The sequence below is a fragment of the Pezoporus flaviventris genome, unplaced genomic scaffold (genome assembly GCF_033815535.1).
Source record: "Pezoporus flaviventris isolate CSIRO_AGI_PZ_B2104156 unplaced genomic scaffold, CSIRO_AGI_Pfla_v1 ptg000002l, whole genome shotgun sequence".
Classification (NCBI taxonomy): Eukaryota; Metazoa; Chordata; class Aves; order Psittaciformes; family Psittacidae; genus Pezoporus; species Pezoporus flaviventris.
The window spans coordinates 69,578,990-69,602,697 of record NW_026892550.1 but is presented as its reverse complement, the minus strand read 5'-3'; the positions used below and the strand labels follow the sequence as shown (position 1 = coordinate 69,602,697).

Sequence of the window (23,708 nt, the reverse complement as noted above, 5' to 3'; positions counted from 1 at the left end):
AACAAGGGAAGAGAATACAACCGCTCACCACCTGCCAACCGATACCCAGTCCGACCAAGCAGTGATCTAACCCTTCCTGGTAACTGCCCCCAGTTTACATCCTGGGCATGATGTGCTGTGGTATGGAATACCTCTTTGGCTAGTCTGGGTCAGCTGTCCTGTCTCTGCTTCCTCCTGGCTTCCCCTCCTCCCTGGCAGAGCATGAGACTCAGAAGATCCTTGGTCAGACTAAACATTACTTAGCAACAACTAAAAACATCGGTGTTACAAGCGTTGTTCCGAGGCTAAAGTCAAAAACACAGCAGTGCACCAGCTACTAAGAAGGAGAAAAATGACTGCTACTGCTGAACCCAAGACACACGTAATTAAAGAAAATAAACCACTTTCCTGTGGATTTTCATGGAAGTTCACCTGTAGCCAGGGGAACTGTCAATGACTGTTGAATGTCCCTCCTGTCTGTCAGTAGCCATTTGTATGAACCTTGAAGAAACATTCCTGCTCTTAAGTTGTTTTGCCCAAAGCAACCCAAGAAGAAAAGTCAAAGAAAAGAAGAGTAAGGTCTGGCTGAGTTGAGACAACCTTTCTCGGGAGCTCTGAGTTCACCTCTGAGGTGGTGAAAGTTGTCTGTTCCCTGCTTGCAGGGCTGGCAAAAACCTAGTCCAGGTTTGGCAGGGCACATTGTGGGACGCATGTACCTGCTGGATCCTGCCCTATCCCAGTGGGGGAGTGTGTCTGTTGAGTGTCTCACTTTTTCCCAGGCCCTGTGAACTGCAAATCCAGTAGGAGCGGAGCCATTGTGCAGACACCTGTCCTGGGCTGCAATTGCCCAGAAGTGGCCAGTGTAGGGCCAAAGCCTATCCTGTTCATGCGTCGAATCTTTGCAGTGCCTCCAGCCTCAGTGTGGGGAAGAGGTAGGACTGAGACGTGTGGCTTCTCCTTGACAGAGATTGTGCTGGCTCAGCTGGACGAGATCACCCCACTGGAGCAGACTGTTTTGAAGTTTGCAGCCATCATCGGGCCGGTGTTCACTACCCAGCTGCTGTCATACATTCTTCCGATTAGAATGAGGCACAAGATGACTACCTTGTTGGACAGTCTAGTGAGTGACAACATCCTCAAGTGGACGGAGAGCACTGAGGAGCCAGAAGACGTCCAAGATCCTAGCAAGGAGCCAGCCACCCCTCCGCAGGCAGAGATTGGTAAGTGGTAGCAGTGGGGTGGACAAGGAGCTCCCAGATGGGCTCCTAAGGGCGTGGCGTGATTCCCTTCCTGTGAGGGCTGGCATGGCTGTTGGGGATGGGTTTGTCAAAGCTGTTACAAGTCAGTCTGAAAGCACACTAGGTTTGCACTGGAGGGAAGTTCCCACCAGCTGTCCCAAATGCCTCTGCTCCCCTGAATCCAAGTGCTGCTCGTAGCGCAGGCATGGGACGAGTGGAATCCCTGACATCCTCTCCCAGCCACCTGCAGCATCCAGACAAAAGATGCCCTCCAGAATGGCCCAGGGTCTTCAGCAAGCTTTTATTGGGCTTTGATTACCCTGTGATGCAGGGTTCCTGCTCAGGAGGCTGGTGGCTGCCATGCCAAGAGCGGGGAGAAAGTGCTGGCTGGGGCTTGCTTTGGCTGGCAACAACATCCCCAGCTCCTGCCTGGACCAGTGCAGCTGAGAACTGCATCCCCAAGGCTGTGCTAGCATCAGCCCTTTCACCCCATGCTGCAGGGCTTGGCGTGCAGCAGCACTGTTGCTATTCAGGATGTGCACCGAGGCATGACTGGCTCCCCATCTGGCCACAGCTTGGGCTCATACAAAGGCCCTTTGCCTTGCAGGTGTGGAGACCTCCCCCCCAAGCAAGCAGAGTGTGGGGTGTCCATTTGGTGTGCTGATGTTCCATAAGCCACTGCTGCGGGAGGCTGCCTACGAGCTGTGGGTCCAGAAACAGCGGGTCACCCTGCACTCCAAGTGTGCTGCCTTCCTGGAGCGGTATGCACACAAATGCCAGAGCTGCGGCCAAGGGGACTTTATTGTCTTCCACCGCTTCGCTGTCAGCAGCACCCAGGACAAAGGGAGCTGTAAGGACTTTGATGATGGGGATGACCCACACACCTGGAAGGCCTTGGTGCTGGCTGGAAAACAGCTGAAGAAGGAGAGGTTTTACATCTCTGCAGGTATGCTGTGCACCATGCTCTGTAATTTGGGCCCTCCGGGAGCCCAGGGATTGGTGCTGGGGGTCGAGTGGGAGTAGATCTGCTAGGAACGAGCCCAGCAGGAGTGGACACCCACTGCAGACTTTCCTCAGTGTGTTAGCACCTTGCAAGGATCCTTGCAGGCCTACTGGGAGAGGGAGAGCAACTCTTATCCCAGGATACATGTGGGAGGTGTCCCTGGTTTTCTTTCAAGGTATTACAGATACTCAGGAGGAGCAGGAGCAGCAGCAGCAGCAAGCTTTTGTGGAAGAGGATTTTGGGTGAGCAGACAAGGTTCTGATTCTTTTTGAAGCGAGTGAGTTCAGGGTGTGCAGAGGAGACAAAGAAAATGCTGGCTTTTGGCTGTCAGCTGTGACTCTAGCTTAGCGAAGAGCCTTTCCGTGGGGTGGGAGCTGAGAGGAGATGGCTGTGGAGATGAGTGAGTGCTTAAGGACGCCCACGGCTCAGTGTCAAAGAAGCCCTCGCTTTCCAGTTCCTGCAGAGTAGTACTGCAAAATCTACAGGGAAAAAGCCACCACAAGGGCTCAGGTGGTTTGCCTGTGGGAGGTGACAGAAAGCCTAGCTTCTTCCTTACTCCCTCCTCCCAAAGGACTTGTATGACTAGTACCTGTCTGTGGCTTCCTGCTCTGCTTTGCACAAAGGGCTTTTGATGTTGTCTCTGGGAAGGAAGACCACTCTAGATGATACCCTTGTATTCTTTGCTCTCTTCTTCCCCTGGGCACTGTCCTCTGGGTAGTGCGACTGACAGAGAGGACAACAATGCGCTCTCATGTGACTGCAAAGGCATCGTGGAGTCAGTGCTTGTGCCATTGGTTCACCACTACACAACACTGGGCAATGCTGCCAGAGCCTTTTACTATCTTCTGGAGACTGCAGCTGCCTACCTGCATGTCTCCAACTACTACATGGTGAGTCGCCCTGCTTGCAGTGTGTCCTGCCTGGCTCTGGGAAGGACAAGTTTGCGTTGCACTAGGACACGACTTTGTGGGTCCTTGGAAGGAAGATGTTGAGCTCTGAGCCTCACTTCTTCCTTTGGTTTGCCTCTTGTGTGGGAAGAGGCATTGGGTGCTGTGCCCTTAGCATGAGGGGCATTAGCAGGGAGGAGGCCTGAACGATCAGTGGTGCCTGTGCTCTGAGGCACACAGTCAAAAACATGACTGTTTGTGCAGGTATCACCAGGGGAAGAAACAGACCCTCTGAAGACAGATGCCAGAGGCAATGGGGGAGGACAAGGGTAGCCATGGGCTCTGCACTAATCTCACCTGCTCTCCGTGTGCTTTCACAAAGGCCCTCAGGAAGCTGAGCGAAGCAGATATCCTGAGGAACTCTCTAAAGAGTAAAGCGAATGTGATATCCCGCTTTGAAGATGCCACCTTCTTCAGCCTCAAAGGGGAGGTAAAGGCGCGGTCTGGAGGGATCTCCTGAGTGATGGAGCTGGATGCCTTCCCCAGATGCAGTGGACAGGAGAGCTCTGGCTTCTCTGGCCACTGGCAGATCCCTGCAGTCTCTTGGGCATCTAGTCCACATTGCGATGTTTCCCTTTTCCTGTGCAGGTCTGCTATGGTGTGGGACGCACAGAGCTGGCAAAGAAAATGATCAGAAAGGCTTTGAGCCTGCTTGGAAGGCCATTTCCCCGGAACCGCGCTGAAGACTTTGTCAGGTCGCAGGTTGAAAAATTGCAGTGTGCCGCTTATGTTGCCAGAAGAGCATCTTCCCTTCCACAGAAGGCCCAGTAAGAAACACGACCAAGAACCCGGGGGAGAAAGAGTTATTTCCTACCTGGTCACAGGCATATGGGCACAGACCTGACGAGGCTTGAGGCCACACAGAGCAATGTGAGGGTAGAACAGGGAACGATAAAGTTCCTCTCTCCCTCCCTCCCTCTGAGGCCCTTGGAACAAAGCATACCTTAGGGTATCAAAGCAGCTTGCAGCCAGGGATGTGTCTGCTGGCACGAGTTGTGGCAGTGGATTGGTGCTGGCTGGGAAGAGAGAGCTGTACTGAAAAGGGGTGGGGGGGCTGGAGGCAGGACCAGGGCATGGAGAAGGAGCAGTAAGAGGAGCTTGGCCCCCCTGGTGCTGTCAGGCCAACATCCTCTCTAGCGGCCAGCTTCCCACTGTGGTACTTGTTGTTTGCCCCTTTCCCTTCTGGCAGCTCCCCCTCCATCAGCTCTATTTCCTCCAAGGAAGTGTAACGGTCTTGTCTGGCACCCGTTTTGCCCCCTGGCCCTGTCTGACCCAGCTCATAGGCTCTAGCCTGTAGAGCTAAAGCCTCTGGGCCTAGCAGTTTCTCTTGCTTGGCAGGAAGAAGAAGCTCGCCTGGCTGCTGCGGCAGAGCCGCTGTCTTTCCTTACTGGAGCACCTCTTCAGGCTGGAGGGCACTTCTGCTGGATGGAGGCTGTCCTGCCTGGCAGCGCGCATGAGGGCCAGCACAGACAGGGCAGTGGACTTGTATCTGTCAGCAGCCTGCACGAGCTATGATGCTGGCTTGGAAATGATCATATAGTTCATTACCACCATCTATCTTACATTTGGAGAAAGACGGTACTCTCCAAATATTTGTAGTACCGTAAGAAGCAATACATACAAATTATTAAATATTCATGTGTCCCTTCGCATTCAGATTAAATCCTTTTATTGTTACAGGATCTGTAAATATCTCCCAGGACACAGAAGGGAAAGGACAGGAGAAGCAGGCAGTTACTTGGGAGTATTTGCTGGGCTTGGTTGGTTTTTGTTGCGTCCCTAATGAAGAGTCCATCCCCAGCATCCCTATAGCCCCCGTTCAGATACTGGAAGGCTGCTATGAGGTCTCCACGCAGCCTTCTCTTCTCCAGGCTGAACAGCCCCAACTTTCTCAGCCTGTCTTCATACGGGAGGTGCTCCAGTCCCCTGATCATCCTCGTGGCCCTCCTCTGGACTTGTTCCAACAGTTCCATGTCCTTTTTATGTTGAGGACAATGGAACTGCACACAATACTCCAAGTGAGGTCTCATGAGAGCAGAGTAGAGGGGCAGGATCCCCTCCTTTGACCTGCTGGTCATGTTCCTTTTGAGCATTTGGTCAATGAGAAACTGAACCTGAGCCGGCTTCAGTGTGCGCTCACAGCCCAGAAAGCAAACCATATCCTGGGCTGCATCAAAAGGAGCAGGACAGAGAAGGGAAAGGGCAGGAGAAGTAGGCATTTATTTGGGAGTATTTGCTGGGCTTGGTTGGTTTTTGTTGGGTTTTTGTTGTTTTTTTTTCATTTTACTTATTGTTTAAATTGATTTTAAAATTATCTACCTCTTTTCGCAAGGATTTTCCAGCCAAGTGCAGTCATTTTAAAAGAGCTTTTAAAATCCTGTTGCATTATAGAAGTCTATTATATAAAAGCATGTATTAGTTTTCACGTAATACTATGAATACTATCTTCAGCCCAGTGGTCTCATCTAAACAAATCCAGTGGCTCCCTGGATTAAATCCTTTGCAAGCATTCAATATCGTCCAAGTCTTAACAAGTTAGAAGAGCCATGAGGTGGAAGTTCACACCTGGAGGCAGGGAAATGAGCAACTTCCAGTACTTTTTACCAGCAGTGGTAGTCACCTGATGGTAAAAAGGGTCCTCAGACTGACAGGTACAGCTTCACTGACATGTCCATCTGGTGTATACACTGTACATTTCCCATCCTCAGTCCAAGTGAAGTGTCTCACCTCACCCACGTGTTACTGGTACAGCCCAGATGCCCTACGGCCTTCCTTGGAACTTCTTGAACGTGTGCATTTGTTGATCTCCTTCGCTCCAGAGTCAGTGGAGCACTGCTAGTGCTGCCGCTGTGCGGCCTCTTGCAGGGCTGGGAGAGTCCTGGGGGCCGGGGCCTTCTCTTTGGGGTCAGCAGGACCCTGCGGAGGGCGGCTGCAGCGGGATCTGCCGGTTCCAGGGCACAGGGTGCACTGACCCCCCCTTGTGACGTCGCGTGTGGCGAGGCCAGCCTGGCTCGTGCCTGGGGTCCTGCTGCGCACGCTGCGAGGTCTGCAGGGTCGAGCGAGGCTTCTCCTGTTGCTCTGGGTGCTCTGGGGCTGCTGTCAGCAGCACTCGCTGCCCATCCCAGAGCCATCACCAGTGTTTGCCTGGCCCTGCCCGGCTCAGGTAGACGCAGCGCATGACATGTGGAGAAACATTAAAAAAGCAGCAGAAAATCAAGGTGATGTAAACCTGCCCCAAAATCTGAATGCTACATATCCCGTCCGTCACGAGGCGAAGCGACGGGAAGGAAAATGACGCTCCCGCGAGAACCGGGCGGAGGCAGCGGCGGCGGCTTTCCTCCGGCCGAGGGGCTGCGCCTGGTGGCGGCGGGACAAGAAGCTGCAGAGCACGGGCGTGCCGCCTCCACCTCCGCGTTGCGGGAAGGAACAAGGATGTCAGAACTGGAAAGAGGATGTTGATAAGAAAGATCAGGTACACCTTTTGCCCGATGTCGTAAACGTAACCGCAAGGCAGACACAGAGGTGCTTGGCTAATTGCTTGGAAGCGTATAAATGTCGTGTAATCCTTGTAATAAGCAATCCAGCTTGTACTCTACCTCTGGGTCCGTGCCTTCCATCCTCACAGTCAGGAGCACAGGCAAGCTGTTTGGTGCATTTAGACTGCTGCGAGGGGCCAGCTCCACCGCCTTGAGCACTGAACCTCGCCTGGAGCCCCAGCCACTTGCGGCTTTCCGCCCCGCTGCGGATGGGCTGGGGTGCGAGGGCCATGAGACTCCAACCGAGCACTTGGCTGGCCCCAGCAGCACCTGTACAAGTTACCGGCTGAGCCAGGCCTTGGGCGATGTGGCCTTTCCCCTGGCCATGAGCTGAGGTCCTTTCTTCTGGAGAAGCTGTGGCTCCCCCATCGCTGGCAGTGCTCAAGGCCAGGCTCGTCAGGGCTTGGAGCAACCTGCTCTAGTGGAAGGTGACCCTGCCCGTGGCAGGGGGTTGGGACTGGATGAGCTTTAAGGTCGCTTGTAACCCAAACCAGTCTGGGATACTATGATTCTGTGACATGAAGAGCAAAAGCTGCGTGCTCACTGTGCTCAGGGCTGTGGTTTCAGCTCCTGGAGGAGCTTACCAGAGCCACCTTCCTTTGCCAGGTACAGTGGGAGCACGTGTCAGTGGCTGAGGGTGGGAGTCCCAGTGTGATATCCAGCCCAGCCACATCCAGTCCTCTGCAGCTGGGCAGGGATCCTGGTAAGAGAGCCACGCTCATACCAGCCTTGGGCTCTGGGGCGTCGAGAGAGCTGCCTCTCCAAAGGACGGGTAGTCTCGTTGCCGGAAGGGTGCTGGTCCATGCCGCTGGCAGCTTTATGGCCACTTACAGGTGGTTTCATTTCCAGCCGCAGCAAAACTTGAGGGTAACTTCAGGACAACAAGCCTCCTGAGCGAGATGTAAAATGGAAAAGTTGAATCTGAGATGGTATTTCCGCCCCCTGGAGTGGTCTGAGGGGATGCCCCGGGGCTGAGGTGCAGAAAGAAGGTGGAAACAACGGAAAGGCTGTCCCGGACGAGAGAGGGGTTGAGGTGATGGGGGCTCCTGAGGGAAACACTGCTCCCAGATTTCCAGGAGCCTGCAGATCTACATTAGCTCCAAATGAGAGGGGTTTCCCGTAACGAAAATGCTGCTCCCAGCCCTGTAGGTGGCTGCAGAGGTTCAGAGCTGCGGTGTGGGGAGGGTGCCTCTCCCTGAGGAGAGTGTGTGGGGCTGTGGAAGTGGGTGGAAAGGGCTGTGTGTGAAATAAAGGTTTTGGGAACCTGTGGAACAGTGGAAGGGGAAGGTTTGAGTGGGAGACGGTGGCGTGGGGTGGTTTTGGGGGTAACTGGGGAAGGGGCTTGAAACCTGGGTTTGAGGGAAAGACAAAGCGGATGGAAGAGCTGACCTGAACAAACAGCTTCAGGGAAGCTTCAAGCACAGCATGACTGGCCTTGCCTCTTCCCTGTGCATTTTGCAGGCTGCAGTTACCTTGATTATTGATAGAGTTCCATTTTTCCCACATGAAGGGTGAATATTGCTTCCCCAGACAGCTGTTACCTCGCAGTAGCCGGTAAAACACCAAGAAAGTATGTTCAGAGGAAGGAATGGGTGGGTCTTGTGGCTCAGCAGGATCCCCTTTAGCACCCAAGCTATTTTCATACCTTTGGGGTTCACCCCCCCCCCTCCCCCCCGCCTTGCTCTCTCCCCCTTCAACTTCCCCAGTTTGTTTCTTTATGATTTTTAAGGAAATTACTTAGGTTCGGTTTAGGGCATTCCTCCATCCCGGTTTGAGTGTTAGCCCGTTCCATCATCCTTCACTGTAATAACCGTATTTCGTGGTTTAAGCTGAGCCTGTAACCCAGAACCACACAGCCGCTCGCTCTTTCCTCTCCCTTCTTCCTCCCCCTGCTTCCCCTGAGCTCACCTGGTTTTGTCAAAGTTCATTCCTTGTTGGGATGATGGTCGGAGGGAAGTCAGGGTCAGTTGATGGTGACGTGAGGAGAGTTCTGCTGCTGCTGCTGGCTTTTCCCATGACTTTATTCTCCACTGATGATCATGACAGCACATTTCTTCTTTTCAAAGCCCAGAGTGGTGGGGATGGGCATCCAGCTGATGGGCTATAAAAGTGTTATATACCAGGCAACAGCATATAATTGAGTTCATTGGCTGTTTTCCCCCCAGACTGAATCTCCTTGAGGTACACACGGGAATTCCCCATCTTCCCCCATCACCCACCAAGTATATCCGGGTCCCTGAGCAAAAGCAGTCCCACGAGTGGGTCTGCCTTTACCTGAAGCAGGAATAACCCAGACCGTCTTCTCCAGCAAATTCTTCATGTGCACCACAGGAACTTTATCCCCTTCTACAGTATGTGAAAGTTCTGACTGGGCTGGGCCAGCCCTGTTGGCAGATCCTCTGGTGTTGACCAACCAGGTGGCCTTTGGTAAGTGTGTATCCCAATGCTTGAAAGTCCCACCACCCATTCCTCTCAGTGTAGTTTTTAACATCGTACCGTTCGATTTCCCAGAGGCTGGTGCATGGTAGGGGATGTGATATACCCACTCAATGCCATGCTCTTTGGCCCAAGCGTCTATAAGGTTATTCCAGAAATGAGTCCCATTGTCTGACTCAATTCTCTGTGGGGTGCTGTGTCACCACAAAATCTGTTTCTCAAGGCCCAGGATAGTGTTCCGGGCAGTGGCGTGGGGCACGGCGTGTGTCTCCAGCCATCCGGTGGTTGCTTCCACCACGGTAAGCACATGGTGCTTGCCTTGGCGGGTTGGTGGGAGTGTGATACAATCAATCTGCCAGGCCTCCCCATATTTGTACTTCAGCCATCGTCCTCCATACCAAAGAGGCTTTAACCGCTTGGCTTGCTTAACTGCAGCACGTTTCACACTCATGAATAACCTTGGCAATAGTGTCCATTGTTAAGTTCACCCCTTGATCACGAGCCCATCTGTATGTTACATCTCTGCCTTGATGGCATGAGGTGTCTTAGCAACAGCTAAAAACACCGGTGTGTTACCGCATTATTCTCAGACTAAAGTCAAAAACACAGCACTGCACCAGCTAGTAAGAAGGATGAAAATGACTGCTACTGCTGAACCCAGCACACCATACTGATGAAGAGTCTCATTTGTCGGTTTTATGTGCGTGGTCTGGCTGTTGGGTGCCACTGGGATCCTGGCAAAGTGATCTGGGAGAAGCGGGAAGGAAAATATCCATGTCTGTGTGGTCTTAATAGTAATCAATCAGTGCACTGCGTGATATGCCTGCACTTTCTTGCTTCAGCAGGCGGCTTTAACCTCATTTAGGTCAGTGTGAATGTATCCTGGAGGGGTCATTTCCCAGATTTTCCCCCTCTGAAAGCTGGAAGATTTTGTCTTAGGGGGGATTTTTAACCTGAGAAGCAGTGAGACTAAACTGGATTGATTTAAGTGCTCTGGGACAGAGCAAAACAGAAAATAGTGCAAGGCATCGCTGCAGAGTTGATTACTTCTTGTGTAAGAGCCACTGCTTGGGGTTCATCTCCTTCTCCCCTCTGCATTAAACAGCTCTGAGCCCTGATGTTTTTTCGGCACTGGACCAGCTCGACCTTGGTGGGGTTCCAGCAGTGAAGATGAGTGGCATTGGTTGGTGTTGGCTGTGGTTGGAGAGAGAAACGCCCCCAAATGGACCCCAGTAACGTCCCCCCAGGTACAAAGGGCATGTGCCAGCCACTCTGTGGCTCTCAACAAGGTCCCGGCCTGGCCTCTCACGCAGGAATGACTCTTCCTGGTCAATCCTATGAAACATGCCTAATGATTGCATTTGATCCTGCCTACCCCTGCCTGTGTCTGGCAGCATCAGACCTGCAGCAGAACAGACCCTCAATGCAGGGAACGTGTAGCACAGGCAAGCCTGCTCCTCCACTCCTGGGGTTATCCCAGCTTTACTACGTTATTTTTCATGAGGATTCAAGAATTAACTGGGGAAATGAACTGGTGGCACCTTGTAAGCGGCGAGGAGAATCAGACAGGCCAACCCAATATGGGTGATAAGCAACTTCTACCTTATTTGTGACGCAGTTCACACATATATAGGAGTGGTATTCAGCCACTCCTTCTTGGCGCAACAGTATTGGTTAGCCCCCCCACAGCTTCCTCCACATTGTCCTCCCAGGTCCGGTCTCCGACCACCTGTGGGGGCCACCCCCTGCCTTGCTTGCACAGTCCTCCAGAACTCTATGGTCCTGCTCTTAGAGTCATTCTGCAACAATTCCCCCCTTTTTCTTTGTGCAAGCAAGGCATTATGGGTTATTCTGTTCACCTGTTTTATCACACAACTATAAACAAGTCTAATAGCTACGATGATTAACCTAATCATGATACATAAGTGCAATACTTTTAAACAGCAGTGTCTGACTCAACCTGTAATGCCCCGTGAAGACAACCATCTAGTTATTCTTAGGATATTGCTCATTTACTATTGCTGGGTAAGCTGAGCCAGGGTTCTCAGCTGTGCGTGCATCGAATTAACATAATCAGAGAGACTCATACAAGACATTCCATCAGACTCTTCACATCTATGTCCCTGTTCCAACAACAAAAGGTTCTGCAGTGTTGCATGTCTTACAGAGTCAACATTAAAACAAATCGGGAATTGCCTTCGATGTAGAATTGTCTGCTTAGCAACTCAGCAACCCAGTCTGCTTAGTTGAGCTGAAGCACTTACAGTGATTTGGCATATTATGATTGGATACATGTTTTGAAGACCCTTAGTGACTAACATATAATTGCTTAAACACAGCTGTGAGAACTCAACCTTGAAAGCTTGCCAACAGTCCACAGTTCTCATTAACTTGGTGAATTCCAGCCTCTTATCTTGCTTGCTTAAGCTTCTTCGGGCCTCCCATGGCCTTGCTGTATCTTTCAGGACTATTCAAAGTTTATGTACCACTTATGCATTCTCCTGTGAGAACACCGTCTCCACATCTTCCCCCTTTATGTTTTATATATGGTTTGGGTGGCTCTACTTGAGCAGGGGATCCGGGCTAGATTATATTTCCAACATACGCCAACCAGAGGCTGCCTGGGCCTGCCCCTTTTTTCTGCTGTATGGCTCTCTGATAACAGGCTGTATAGCTCTCTGATCCTTCACATCAAGGTCTGGCATGGCATGTGTCCCCACCGCTCCACGCCTGCTGGGTTGCAGCCAACAGCGGAGCTAAAGGTTCTTCTTGGTGGCAAACACAGAAGCCAACCCAGTCTTGCCCTTGATTGTGGTAGCAGGCATTTGGTCAGCCTCAGTCCTTGCACCTTGTTGTCAATGCACAGTTTCACCTGCTTCATCCAGTAACAAGTTGCTACTACAGCAAGGCACACACACATTTACATTAGCAGAGTAACTGTTACAGGGTGCAGCAGCATGTTGAAGATGCTGATGGCAGTGAGGGACTAGCCAAAGAAATTTCTTACCAGTGGAATTCTCCCCCCCTCTTAAATTTGTTCCATCACCTGCTTTATAACACTACCATTGTATTAAAATTTTTCTAGCTTTTGCCTTAGCATTTTCTAGCAGCTACTGCAAATTTCCATACTCTAACATCTCTTTTACAAGTGACAAATCTATACAGTACAAGGTGCAGTTTCTTATTAGCACCTAGCTAGTAAATACAGGTGGTTTTATACACAAAATCACAACCTCTAATAATAGCTATTTTACAAGCACACATATTCAGGATGTTACTTTTCAGTTGCCCCCAAGTGATGTTTTGCAGTTATTTGTTCTTTCTCTTCCTCTATCTCATTCTGCTTGGGGTAATCACGGTCAGCTCCTGTAGCTGAGGCATCAGGTTTATCCATTCGTCTGTCCAGCTCATGGCAAGGCTTGACAAACTTTGCAGGCAGTCACCATGGACCTGTAGGCAGGAGGACACCAATATACCCCCTCCCCCAGGTTATCAGTTCTTCAGTTCTTGAGAAGTAGACGGGTTAAACAGGTTAAGTGCAGCATCATTACTCTCTCTCCCTCCCCCCCTCTTTTTAAGTCCCTGCAAAAGCCATCATTACTCCCACTACAGTCCCACGTACAGAACGTGGCACAAGGACCCTGTGGAGACTAACAGCAAACCAGCTCCGAGAAGCATCACTGCAGTGCGAGGTGGCAGGCTCAACCTTAGCGGGCGTCCCCGCAGAGGCTCTGCCTCCCCCACATCGTATGAGGCTTGGGCTTTTATACTGACCAAAATGCACACTCATTCCGACACAGGTGGCCAGCCTGTGCTGGAAGAAGTGGCCAGCAGTATCTACAGAGGTCTCCAAGGGTTGATAGAAACCTGGGCATACTTATATTTACCAACTTCTAGTACATGAGTATCACAGAGAAACTGTATGGGCTCCCCCTGTCAGTTGCAAGAAAAAATCATAACATATATAGCTTGAGTATAAGAGGATTGTAACGCATACGTGGTCACTGTTTGTCAGGCCTCCTTAACTATTTTGAGATCAAGAGCTTCCCACTCTTTAGCCCCCTGCTGTGTAGTAAACACAGGATATGCAAAGATGCCCATTGCAGAAAATTCCCCGGTAATGTTCACCTCTTTGATTATCCATTGTTACAACTGAGCGTCTCCAGGGCCAGTAAGTCTGAGCAGACCGACCCGGGAGACGAAGAGTCAGGGTCTGGAAGCAGAGGATATAAATCTGGCTCGGATTCAGGGGATTCGGGGGCTGATCCTGCGCCGAACTCGGGGTCTCCGTTGCTCGCAGCTGTGTCTTTCTTATCAGATGTATCTCGTTCGGTATGTAGCCATCTGCAGACCTGGCTCCTCCGTGACTGAGTTAAAAATTTTTTCACTCTAGGGCATAGTGGGTTGGAGAGGCTCGCGGTTCCTTTAAATCTCCCGCTCGCGCATGATCCCTATTTTCTACTGCGTGCTTCAAAGTGGCGCCGCAATCGATCCGGCGCCGAGGCACCGCCCTCTTTCTTTCGGATTCCTCGGCATTTATCATACGTATACCTTCTAATATACTTTCTCTGTCCTTTTCAAAGTCCCTACTTTCGGAACTGGGGTGGTGGGGGAGCAGGGGGTTGCACCTCCTCCGCGGCACCTTCTGATGGAAGGGGAGAAAAGGAAGGGGGTGGGGGTGGGGGGTGGGGGGAAACCCTGTGCTCCCGCGAGTTGGGGGGGGGGAACGAGTTGTAATCTTCCCCCGGTTTCAACCGACCGGGGACGTCTGTTCCTAGTTTCTCCGTTGCTACCGCGGCAGTTTTCTTTTCTGCCTTGTATCTTTTTATACAGTTCATTACTTCCCTCCGTGGTTTACCGAGTTTCTTTGCCTTTTTATAATCATTAAGCACTGAGTCAAATAGTTCATCACCAAACTTTCGCCACTCACTCTCCTCAAATATTGTATTAGGATCTGCAAAAAAAATCCCTTAGCCTTCCCTAGCCGCTAGACCTGCTAGCTGCTTTAGAGTCTCAGGCTCAATTCCCCGCTTTATAAAAAGCACTGTAAAAAGTTCAGGGCTCAGTTCCCCGCTCTTATAAAAAGCACTGTAATAAGTCCAGGGCTACCTCTCGGTCCATTTTCATGGCCAGCCTTTTCCGGATCATCTTCTTCTGGGTCGTCCTGTAACCTCGGTCTCCGGATCGGCCTCCCGACGCAGCAGTGTCTGGTTCGCCCCAGCGGCGGATTCCTTTCGGTTAGTCCGAGCACCCGGGTCCGTCACGCCACCGCAGCAGCATTGCCCGCGCTTCCCGGCCACTGCCGCCGGCGCCGCTCACTCGCCGTTCCGGGTCCCCGTCGAGCGGGGCCGTGTATCCGGGTCCCCGTTAAACCGGGGCCCTGTATCCGGGTCCCCGCTAGTCGGGGCCCTGTATCCGGGTCCCCGTCGACCGGGGCCCTGTATCTGGGTCCCCGCTAGTCGGGGCCCTGTATCCCGGGTCCCCGCTAGTCGGAGCCCTGTAATCCGGGTCCCCAGCGACCAGGGCCCTGTAGTCTGCGTCCCTGTTCGGGCACCATTTGTAAGCGGCGAGGAAAAGCAGACACGCTAACCCAATATGGGTGATAAGCAGCTTCTGCTTTATTTGTGACGCAGTTCACATATATATAGGAGTGGTATTCAGCCACTCCTTCTTGGCACAACAGTATTGGTTAGCCCCCCCACAGCTTCCTCCACATTCTCCTCCCAGGTCCGATCTCCGGCCACCTGTGGGGGCCACCCCCTGCCTTGCTTGCACAGTCCTCCAGAACTCTATGGTCCTGCTCTTAGAGTCATTCTGCAACAGCACCTAAAGACTAGATTTTATGGGGAGGAAAAAAAATATTAACGTAGGGACAGCATCTGCAACCAATGGGATTCACCTTCTTCTACCCCATAAATATTAATTTTGGCATTTTGAGCCTGTGTCGTGGAGCCAACATCATGGAGCCCCTTGAGAGGCAGGAGGGAAGTCTGCACTGGAGATGTGTCATGGTTTCAACCCAGCCGGCAGCTAAGGACCACGGGGCCACTTGCTCACCCCTGTTCTGTTCCCCTGGGTCAGCTGTCCTGTCTCTGCTTCCTCCTGGCTTCCCCTCCTCCCTGGCAGAGCATGAGACTCAGAAAGTCCTTGGTCAGACTAAACATTACTTAGCAACAACTAAAAACATCGGTGTTATCAGCGTCGTTCCGAGGCTAAAGTCAAAAACACAGCACTGCACCAGCTACTAAGAAGGAGAAAAATGACGGCTACTGCTGGACCCAGGACAGTAAGGAAACATTTTTCCTTGCTACCTGCAAGTGTAAACTCAACATCCCCAAGCTTTCATACACATAGCCCTTTACAAAATCTTAACTACTTCCATTGCCAGATAACATGCCCACCATTTTGGAGTCTGTCCTGGACTTCTGGGTGGCCCACTGCATGCTGCCTGGTGCTCTTCAGATACAGCCCAGCAAGGGTTCCCAGTCCCTCTCCCCCTCCTGTCTCCAGACCAGAGAGCACTGTCCCTTCCCTTTGCTGCAGCAGCAAGGGAGCACTGGAAAAAGAAGCGGGCAAGACTACTGGGAAAACGGTGACAAGCTATTCCGCTGTCGGGAAGGAGCAGTGCTCTCAAACAGCTGTGTGTGCAAGGCACTGCAGCAGGTCTGCATGTGCCTCCCTTGGGTGCTGTCCCCAAGCAATGGGGTGGTGCTGGCCACCTCCAGCCAGTGGCCCAGTGTCAAGGAGGAAGCCTCGGCCACGGGGCAGCAGTTCCAAAGGTGATGACCCGCAGAGAATGTCACTGTCAGCTCATTGTGATGTGTGCGGAGAGCTGACAGGGAAGCAAAGACCTACTGAGGAGGCCACTGCCAGTGACTGTGGCCACCCTGTGGGCAGAGGGACAGTTGCCCCACATGCAGGCACCTCACATGGCGCACTGGGGTCATATTTCTTCTCCCAGCTGGGCACAGCAGATGATCCTGAGGTACCCCGGACACCACAGGGTGCAGATGGCGTCTTCTTCCTGGGAGAGGAAACGTTGCAGCTCAGAGCTGGACAAAGCAGCAGCTTTTCTCCCCAGCCTTGTTTCTAGCGACTACCTCGGGACCAGCTTTCAGGCAGTCCACGGAGTGCTGCTCTTTGCAGATATTTCAGGTAGGGTGCGCAGGGAGGAGCAACTGTGACATCGAGGAACGTGAGCCATTCTGGCACACACCAGGCCCTTTGGAGCCCTGCCCCTGCTGCTGATAGTGAGTGGCCATAATGAATGCTGAGGTCTTCTGCTGGGATTCCCAAAAAGGATGGGCTATCATGGGTGGTTAAGCACTGCTGCAACCCACACTGTGTTGGGGCATGGGAAGGTGCCGGGCTGGGCACCCCGGCTGGCCAGTGTGGAACTGGCTGCCAGGTCCTTTGGTCCCCAGGGCATTCATTTCCTGATTTCTGGGTGTCTCTGTTACAGATTTCACCTCTTTGACAGAGCACTGTATCTGGAAGGGTGGTTCACAGAGAGGCACTGATGAGTTGGCGGAAGACCTCAATCACTACCTGTGTGACGTTTTGGAGGGTAAGAGCCATGCTGCAGGACTGCCTGGCGGCAGGCCATAGGGCTGCTCATGGAATGGGGAGGCTGGTATCCTGGGCAACCTAGTCCTGCTTCCTTGGAAGGGCTGGGACTTTCTGTGGCCTGGAGGAACAGTGAGAACAGCCAGGCTCTCCTGGCAAGTCAGGACAAGTGCAGGTCCTTTCTGCTCCCCACTGTGGCCAAGGAGGCACCCACTTTCTCAGCAGCCACCTCTGTGCTTCTGATGGGAACACCCAGCTCCATGGTGCCTGGGGGCCCAGAGCAGGCTGAGAGCACCAAGCAAGTGCCAGCGCACAAGTGACCTGGACATGCTGGCACTGGCGTTGTGTGGGAAAGACAGGGAGAGACAGAGACCCTTCCAAGCCCATTTTCTCAGGGGATGTCTTGACCCTTCTGAGCTGATTATGAGCACATTCTGGACACCCCTTTGGCAGCATTTGTAAAGAAAAGCAGAAGAGGCCTCGAAGAGGATGAAGGGTCTAGAGCATCTCTCCTACAAGGAAAGGCTGGGGGAACTGGGCCTGTTTAGCCTAGGGAAGAGAAGGCTTCAGGGGATCTTACAGTAATGTGTCTAAAACTTCAAGGGAGGGAGCAGATTAGACAGAGCTAGGCTCTTTCCAGTGGTGCTCATTGTCAGGACCAGAGGCCATGCCATGGGCACGCACTGAAGCACAGCAGTTTCCCTCTGTAAGTTGGGAAACACTTTTTGGCTGTGAGAGGTGACTGACTGATTGCCAGGGAGCTTGAGAAATCTTCCTCTTTTGGCTCTTCCAAAGCCATCTAGCCAGCGTCCTGGGCAGCTGGCTCTGCCCCGCTTGAGAGCAGGGTTGGACCAGATGGACCCCAGAGGTTCCTTCCAGCCTCCACCATTCTGAAAATTAGGTGGCAGCTTGAGGCCATGCCTCTGTGCCTTCTGTGCAGGTACCAGGGCTGCAGCCCCTGGGAGCCTGGGAGGCAGGCCAGGGTGGTGCTTTTCCTAAGCTGTGCCGGATAGTGCACCATCGCCTGGGTGCTCCGCTCTGAGCACGGGGGCTTCCTTTGTGGATTATGGAAGAAGGTGTCCACATGACTCTTCCTTTCCTTCCCTCTGTCTCCAGACATGCTGACTCTTGGAGGTGACATCTTGAAGTTTGCTGGTACGTACTTAGGATGATGATGCCCATGGGTATTAATCTGCAGCACGGGACTGCTGTGGCAGCTCTGCTGTCCTCCTTCAGAGGCTCTGTGCAGCACCTTGAGCCATCTTCCTGGCCACTCTCATACGCCTTTGCAGCGCCCTTTCTCCAGGCTTCTCTTCCCACCCTGGGCCTGCAGTTTGGCTTCGGCAAGGGTGGTGGCTCCCCTCCCTCTGCCTCAGCTTGCAGGGCTCTGTGCTGGGGGTGAGGGCAGAGGCAGCACTGAGAGGAGGAGACCTACTAGAAGGTGAAGCCGAAGGCATTTATTGGAGTGCTGGTGAGGGACGGGGGGACGGGGGAATGGAGGGACGGGCTGGTGACAGCACAGCTCAGGCTGCCAGGCCGCAAGAGGAGGAGGAGTCCCAGCGAGTCCAGAGGTCCTCCAGAGGCCTATGGCCTCCCACAAGTCCATCTTTTTCAGCACGTCATCTGGTTTCTGCTGTCCCTGCCATGGAGCGTAGGTCAGGGAGAGTCAGGTCTCAGCAGAGCCTTGACGTTCCCTTGCTTTCCCCAGGGGATGCTGTGCTGCTGCTGTGGAGAGCAAGACCCAGTGAGATGGCCAAGACCATCAGCCTTGTGGTGCACTGTAGCTGGCAGATCCAGAAGAAGTACCGGAGGCATGACATGCTCGTGGGTCAGAAATTCCGACTTAAGATAGGTACAAGTGCTGTGCCAGGTGCAGATCTGTGGCACTCTCCTGTGCTTCACACTGGCAGGGAATGCGGGGATCCCCGCCTGGGGCTAGCACCAAAGGAAAGCATCTCCTGCAAGCATTCAAGGGGCCACCTGTAGTTGGACACCAGACCACTGGGTTTGTGTGCGTTCACAGTTAGAATTAAACCTGGCAAGGGATCTGAAAGATAACAGGAAGAGCTTCTATAGGTATGTAGCAAATAAAAAGACAGACTAGGGCAACATGGGCCCTCTCCAGAAGCTATCAGGAGAACTGGCTACCCTGGATTTGGAGAAGGCTGAGGTTCTTAATGACTTCTTTGCCTCAGCCGTCACTGGCAAATGCTCTGAGCACACCACCCAAGTCCTGGAAGGCAGATGCAGGGACTGTGAGAATGAAGACCTTCGGCCCACTGTAGGAGGGGATCTGGTTCAAGATCATCCTAAGAACCTGAATGTGCACAAACCCATGGGAACTGATGCAGTCCGTCTGCGGTTCCTGAAGGAGCTGGTGAATGAAGTTGCAACTGTCCATCATATTTGAAAAATCATGGCAGTCATGTCAAGTCCCTGACGACTGGAAAAAGGGAAATATAACCCCCATTTTCAAGAAGGGGAAAATGGATGACCCAGGGAACTACAGACCAGTCAGTCTCACCTCTGTGCCTGGCAAAATCTTGGAGCAGATTCTCCTGGAAGGCATGCTAAGGCACATGAAAAACAACAAGGTGCTGGGTGACAGCCAGCATGGCTTCACTAAGGGGAAATCCTGCCTGACCAATTTGGCGGCCTTTTGGGTGACATGGTCTAGTGCGAGATGGCAGTGGGGTTGGATCTAGGTGATCTTAAGGTCCTTTCCAGCCCTCACTGTTCTATGGTTTTATGATTCTGTGAAGCTCAAAGGAAGAGCAGGTGTCAGGTTGAATACTGGGGTCTTTGAGCATCTGCTGTCGGCCAGATGCCTGCAGGAGGAACTTATCCCTTCATTTTTCAGGTGGAGGCAGCTTTGCATCCTTTTCCGTGTTGGATTCTCCCCTGCCTTTCACAAAGAGCAAAGGAGAGCTGCATTGCTTAAGGCTGTGAGAAGGGTTTTGCAGGCTGTAGTTTTTCTTGAGCAGACAGCTACAACCCGCCTGCATGTAAAGGGGGTGGGCGGTGATCAGGGGCTTGGTTTGCTGGGTTTCTGGGGCAGGTTAAGACAGCCAGCACTCTCAACACAGTGTCACTGTCCACTTGGTTTGTCTATTTCTTAACACCCATTTAAGGGTCCTGTGTCAGTAGCCCCTCGAGAAGGATGGAGGATGCCCTCCCCCTCCATAATGACCATCTCCCCACTGGGGTTCAGATTGGCTTCTGAACAGCTGAAATGCTGGAGGCTGTAGAGCTCTGCTTCTCCCTCTCTCTCTCCCAGGGATCTCTGCAGGGAATATGCACCACCTGAGGTTTGGAGACGAGAGGCAGCAGTACTTCTGTGTCATTGGCAAGGCCCTGGAGGATGTCTGTGAGGCCGAAAAGCTTGCGGAAGCAGGTGAAATTGTCCTCTCAGCCTCCTGCTGGGAGCTATGTGAGAAGCACAGGCTCAGAACCAGCCATATTGCGGGCAAAACAGCTGTGAAGGTAGGTGGATGGGACAGCATCTAGAGCCATTCTGAGGACCTGGACCTGAAGGAGGGAGGCCTCAGAAAGCTGAAGAGCTGAATGTGGAGAGAGTTGTAGCTCTGAAAGGGGAGAGCAGCTGATGCTCTTGTCCTTTTATGTTAGGAGTAACTCTGGGCTGGGCTTGCTTGGTTTGAGGGGTCAGGAGGCACTGGAAGAGTTTTGGCCCCACCAGCAGTGTCCTCCGTGGGTCACGGAGCTGTTGACAGCTGGGGGATGCTTGGAAGACGTCTGCTCAGCTCCAGGGTTTCTGAGGAAGCACTGCTGTCCTGTCCAGCCAGATAGGCTTCTTCTCCCCTTTTCTGGACAGTGACAGTGGAGGGCAGGATCTGTCCCCTGGGACTCCTGGAGAAGCCAGTGTCAAGTGCTTTCCTTCTGTGTACCTTCAGGTTACGGGCATGAACCAGATGTCTCTGTCGGAATGCCAAAATGTTTTAGACAAGCTTCCACAGAAGGAGAAGTGCTGCTTCACGGAAAACGAATGTGAGTGCCAGATTCACCTTGTTTTGGTTTTGCTTGGAAACGTGGGGCCTGGCTGCTGCAGGGGTCAGGGATGAACTACCGCTCCCCTCTTCCCCTCTCAGTTAGCAGTCATGCTTTTGGCCCTCTTGTGCATCAGCTGGGGCAGTTGCTGCTGCTGCCATCTCCTTCCAGGGGACAGCTCTGCCCTAAGCACCTGCAGGTGGCAACACAAGCAAACGCAGGAGTCTCTCCCCTGTTGCCAGTGCTAGCCCCTGCTTTCCAACAGCTCGTAGTCCCATCTTCCCACAGCAACCATGTGTGTTTCCTCTCCGCAGATGCTGTCAGGCCTGCTCTTTTCTTGAACCCTGATACTGATGTGGGAGACATACTTAGTTACATCCCAAAAGCTGTTCTCAGGAAGGTACGCCTGGGCCGTTGCTGCTGGGGCTGCTTTTTTTGCAGGGCAGAAGAAGTGGTGCATTCAGAGAGGGAGTTTCCATGAGAGCAAGCCAAACAAAGAAAATGCATCCCGAGATGACAATGTGGGCAAATTGGGCCAAGGGGCACAGGTGCTGCACCACTGGATGAGTTGTCCTCAGAGAGATGGGTGGTGGGGCAGACATTTGCATCTCTTGTCTTTTCTGTGGGTATGGCTCTTCATGTTCTGTGGACGTGATGGCAGGATAGAGGGGAGAATCCACTGAAGCCCCATGAGCATCGCTCAGTGTCACCACTCATGTCCGTAACTGTCCCAAGATGGGGTGTTACCGGAGCGCCCTTCTCGCCTTTGTCATTTGTGTTCTGATTTGGTATCTGACTGCTGCAAGCTGGGCAGCCTGCCGACCATTTAAACCGAGAGGAGGATCTTCTCTTCCCCTACTAGTACCTGCTATTGCCAGGACACCAGCTCTCCCTTTGTACCTGGCGTGGGCAGCCCCTGGGAGAGCAGGCTTGTGAAGCCGTCATGCTCTTGTCTTCCAGCTTGAAGACAGAGTGCCGCAGGACTTCCTCTGTGAGCTACGGCCAGTCACCATCCTCTTCCTCCACCTGAATTTTGATACAAAGGACATAGTATCTTTCCGCAGTGTCCTCAGTGAAGTCAGCAGCCTGATGCAGGAAATCGTCTGTCCTCACAAGGGTGAAGTGAACAAAGTCTTCCTGTTTGACAAAGTGAGTGTGAGGTGGAATCATCTCCCCCCAACCCAAGAGGGTGGATACTGAGCAAGAGGGGAAGGTTCCTTCTTAGGCATTGTGGCAAGATGTGCTGCATCTGTCCTTGGCAGGGCTGTACATTCCTTTGTGTGTTCGGACTCCCTGGAGTAAAGCTGGCCCATGAGAGCATTCATGCCTTGCAGAGTGCTTTTCAGATCTTCAACTCGTGCTCCAAGATCATTGCAAAAACAGGGTGAGTGTCTGGTGGGGCTGAGGGAGCGCATGCTGCCTGGGCCAGCGTAAAGCAGAGGAAGAAAGAGTGTTGCGTCTAGCTTACCCTCCCCTGTCCTCCCTTCCTTGGCAGGAAGGAAACAGTGCCCTGAGAGGTGGCAGGCAACCCCTGGGCTTATCCCTGGGCAGCCAGGCAGAGTGTCTCCAAGCACACCCTGCTAGCCACCATGCTGGAATGAGCCCTAGTGAAGGCGAGAGGCTCCTTGGTGCCAGAAGCAGCACCTTCTGGGTGACTGGCCTGTGAACAGTGATGGGGCCTAGACACCTGATCTTACATTGCTGTCATCACAGGCAGTGACGCTGTGGCACCTTCTTCCCTCCCTCTTTTCCCACTGGTCACAGGTCACAGCTCAGGGAAGGGGGTCTCAGGAGAAGTGCCCAAAAGTTCCTGCCTGTGCTCTAAGCCCTGTTCCTTGTCCTTGCCGCCTGGGTCCTTTACAGCCCTGAGCTCTCTGTACCCCGAACCCCAGGCTGGCAGGGCAGGATGGCCAGTGGCCCAGGCTAGTGCTGAGGGGAGATGCGGGAAGAGATGAAGCTGGGTGGGCAGGACTGCACCTGGAGCGCTTCTGAAGCCGTGTTGTTTCCCTGTGTGCCAGGACAGTGTCTGTGTCTGTTACCAGTGGGATGGCGTTCTGTGGCCTCATTGGCCACCCTCTGAGGCACGAGTACACAGGTACAAGCACGTGTGTGCGGTGTGGGAAACTGGCGTGAGCTGGTGGGAAGAGGAAGACAGGCTGGGGAGAGTGCCTGTCCAACAACCAGCCAGGAATGGCCCAGGCAGCACCAGTCCTGGGCTGGGGTGGGACACTGGGCTCCACAGCTGGTTGTTCCCCTGGGATCTGCTTAACCCACTGTGGGGCTGCGGGTGTCGGATGTAGGGCAGCCGTTGGTCTGGAAGGGCACTGTGGAGCTGGTGGCACAGGTACATCACTGTGTGCTCTTTCTTCATCTCTCTGGCAGTCATTGGCCAGAAGGTGAACTTGGCAGCCCGGATGATGATGAGCTACTCTGGGCTGGTGACCTGTGATACCACAACCTGTGCCAGCTCTGGGCTGCCCTCTTGCTACTTCAAGGAGCTGCCGGAGAGAAAGATGAAAGGCTTCAAACATCCTGTCACTGTCTATCAATATGTGGGGATCACCACCAACAGGTGAGTGTCCTCTTGAGAAGTCTGGATGAGGGGATGGTGGCATCAAGGGTCCAGCTTGGCCAGCATAGAGGAGTTCTGCAGAGAGAGCAGAAGCCGCTCTCCATTCACTGTGGATGAGACGGTCAGAAGCCCTGGTGTAGGAGGCTTTTTACCTCTCTTCCCTGCTGTTTCCTCTTGCTGGGAGAGTGGGAGTGAAACCACAGGAATGGGGAAGGTTTTGTTTTGGTAGACACAACCTGGCTTTCAGGCTCTGTCCAAATGGCTTTCAAACTGTGCTTTCCGTGCTGTGCTCGCTCTACCACATGCCCTGGTAATGCTGACCCAAGAAGGTTTTGTCCTAGCTGCTCTTGAGTGGGAAGCTTTGGGCCAGTCTGGTTCCCATGGATAAAGGTGGACCCTCAGGACATTCTTCATCATGTCTTCCTC

At 52.9% G+C, this 23,708-nt stretch overlaps 1 protein-coding gene across 1 annotated transcript in view; it reads left to right on the top strand.

Annotated features, from left to right (window-relative positions):
* Positions 1–4,707, top strand: part of LOC133274800 (adenylate cyclase type 10-like) — a 28,276-nt gene extending 23,569 nt beyond the window's left edge. Inside the window, exons 21-27 of the mRNA XM_061464302.1 lie at positions 945–1,199; positions 1,825–2,163; positions 2,396–2,462; positions 2,939–3,110; positions 3,490–3,597; positions 3,756–3,934; positions 4,506–4,707. Of these exons, the coding sequence (XP_061320286.1) occupies positions 945–1,199; positions 1,825–2,163; positions 2,396–2,462; positions 2,939–3,110; positions 3,490–3,597; positions 3,756–3,934; positions 4,506–4,707 (1,322 nt within the window). The remainder of the gene's footprint in view (positions 1–944; positions 1,200–1,824; positions 2,164–2,395; positions 2,463–2,938; positions 3,111–3,489; positions 3,598–3,755; positions 3,935–4,505) is intronic.
* Positions 4,708–23,708: the final 19,001 nt, after the last annotated feature.